The sequence below is a fragment of the Rhodamnia argentea genome, chromosome 9 (assembly GCF_020921035.1).
Source record: "Rhodamnia argentea isolate NSW1041297 chromosome 9, ASM2092103v1, whole genome shotgun sequence".
Taxonomy (NCBI): Eukaryota; Viridiplantae; Streptophyta; class Magnoliopsida; order Myrtales; family Myrtaceae; genus Rhodamnia; species Rhodamnia argentea.
In genome coordinates, this window is record NC_063158.1 from 14619600 (window position 1) to 14621549 (window position 1950).

Sequence of the window (1950 nt, forward strand, 5' to 3'; positions counted from 1 at the left end):
GGAAAGGGAGATCAATAAGATGAACACATATAAAAAAAACACTCAATTTCCTCTACAGTTTAACTTTTCTCGCAATTTAAGTTTCTTGCACTTTCAATTCTAGTAGTAAAGTTTATTTCCTAGTCATGTACTGCAAGTCCACTTTCAATCCATCTATTTCAAACTCATTTGCACACCTTCTCTTTGTGATATGTTCTTCATCAGATATCTCCTAGAGAATTGAACCACAGAACCTTCTTAATAAAAATCGAAGAACGAATTTCGGTGAAAGATTTTCCTTATTGCAAAACGGTCGAACACTTTGCTAATAACATCTTTATGAGTATGGATGGGCTCTTGCTTGAGCTTGAATGTTGGGATAAGGGGATCAAGGTGTGTGGTGTCTACTGACAGTCACAAGTCCTCTTTTTTGTTTTATTTTTTCGAATTTTCATGTTCTTTTAATGTACCATTTATTTTTTGATGTGTCGCCATAAAAATGATTGTCATTTCATATTTCAGTAACCTCTATCACCGTTCTTATCTACGAGGTATTGAAAGCATTGCAAAAATGACATGTAGAATTCTTTGTCCCCGAAAAATGGACGAACTTAATAGAAATCCTAAAAAATAAGCAAAATAGCATAGATGGTAATAGTGCCAAAATAATAGACTTATAAGTTGTATGTTACCCGCCATTTACCAAGGAACTATGATAAACCCTCTTATTGTATCTACGTATGTCAAAATTCTAAAAAAGCTATGTGCTTCGATTTGCTGGATTGACTTTTATTTTCCGTTTTTTGCTTAATCGAAATCCCACGATGCATGTACTTTGATTTATTTTTCTAACGAAAAACATTTGAAACTTTCAGAAATTGCAAATATTCATAGGGTAGAGCTGCACATAATTTCTTTACAGTTTTTGGAAATTTTGAAACAAACAATCATGTCTTAAAGCTGCAGTATGGTCCGAGACGAATATGTAGAAGAAGCACAATACAAGTATACAAGAAAAAATAAGCCATCTATTGACATATTCGGGAAAACGAATAAATCGATGTGATCTCTGGAAACGATGGAAAAACCAAAAAGGGAAAAAAGGGATCTCAAAATCGTGCACTCTCATCATATAACAGTACAAGCAAATGAAGATTGATGGGTGATGACGATCTCTCAAACTTGTTGGCATCCGTTGTGGCTCGTGGTTGAGCTAGAAGCAAGCTTCGCCAAGAACGTGGGATTCTCATGCCCGGGCATTATGACCGCTATCTTGGGCACATTGTTCTCTACTTCGATCTTCGATGGCTCGTCGTTATCATTACTTGCTCCGGTTCGATCTTCAGGACCGCGACTCGGGCCGGATGACGCCGAGGACTTCCGGTAGGAGCAAGTGAGGACCGCCAGGGTGACCGCGATGAGGCCTAGCATGAGAGTCAATCCTCCAAACAGGTACAGAATGGGCGAGTTACACTTCCGGAAACCGCCGTCCACGGCGGTGGCAGTGGCGGTGGCGGAGGAGCTCATCTTTGATGAAGTGGGAGCAAACGGCCTGTATTTATACTTATTCGATGACAAACTGGGTTTCTTCTGGTCATTTTAGAAAAGCATAAATGGAAAAGATGCACAGCGCTTGTTGGATTAGGACGAAGAAGGTGCGGAGAAGGTTTGGGAAAGGGAGATTCTGTTTCCCGTGTGCTTGACTGGTACGCATTGCATTGCGCTCGACTCCAAGTCTTTCCCTTTGTTTTTTTCAATTGCCTTGGAAGTTTCCTTCACCTTTTCTGGTACCCAGTTTTGCCCTCAAGGTCTCCTTGTAAGCAAGCATGTATGTCACCGGCCACGTGTCCAGCGTTTTATTTTTCCTCTTTGTAAAATCTACTTAGGTAACTGAAAATGTCGTGGAATTGCGTATTCTCTCAATCATCTGAACATTGGGAGAAGAGATTCCATTGCAAAGCACCGTATCCG

General features: G+C 40.1%; 1 protein-coding gene across 1 annotated transcript; it reads right to left on the reverse strand.

The window, feature by feature from the left end:
- Positions 1-1021: 1021 nt before the first annotated feature.
- LOC125316673 (protein GLUTAMINE DUMPER 2-like) lies at positions 1022-1527 on the reverse strand. Its single transcript, XM_048285589.1, has one exon. It carries the CDS (start codon positions 1504-1506, stop codon positions 1156-1158), a length of 351 nt encoding a protein of 116 aa, XP_048141546.1. The 5' UTR covers positions 1507-1527; the 3' UTR covers positions 1022-1155.
- Between the last annotated feature and the right edge of the window lie 423 nt (positions 1528-1950).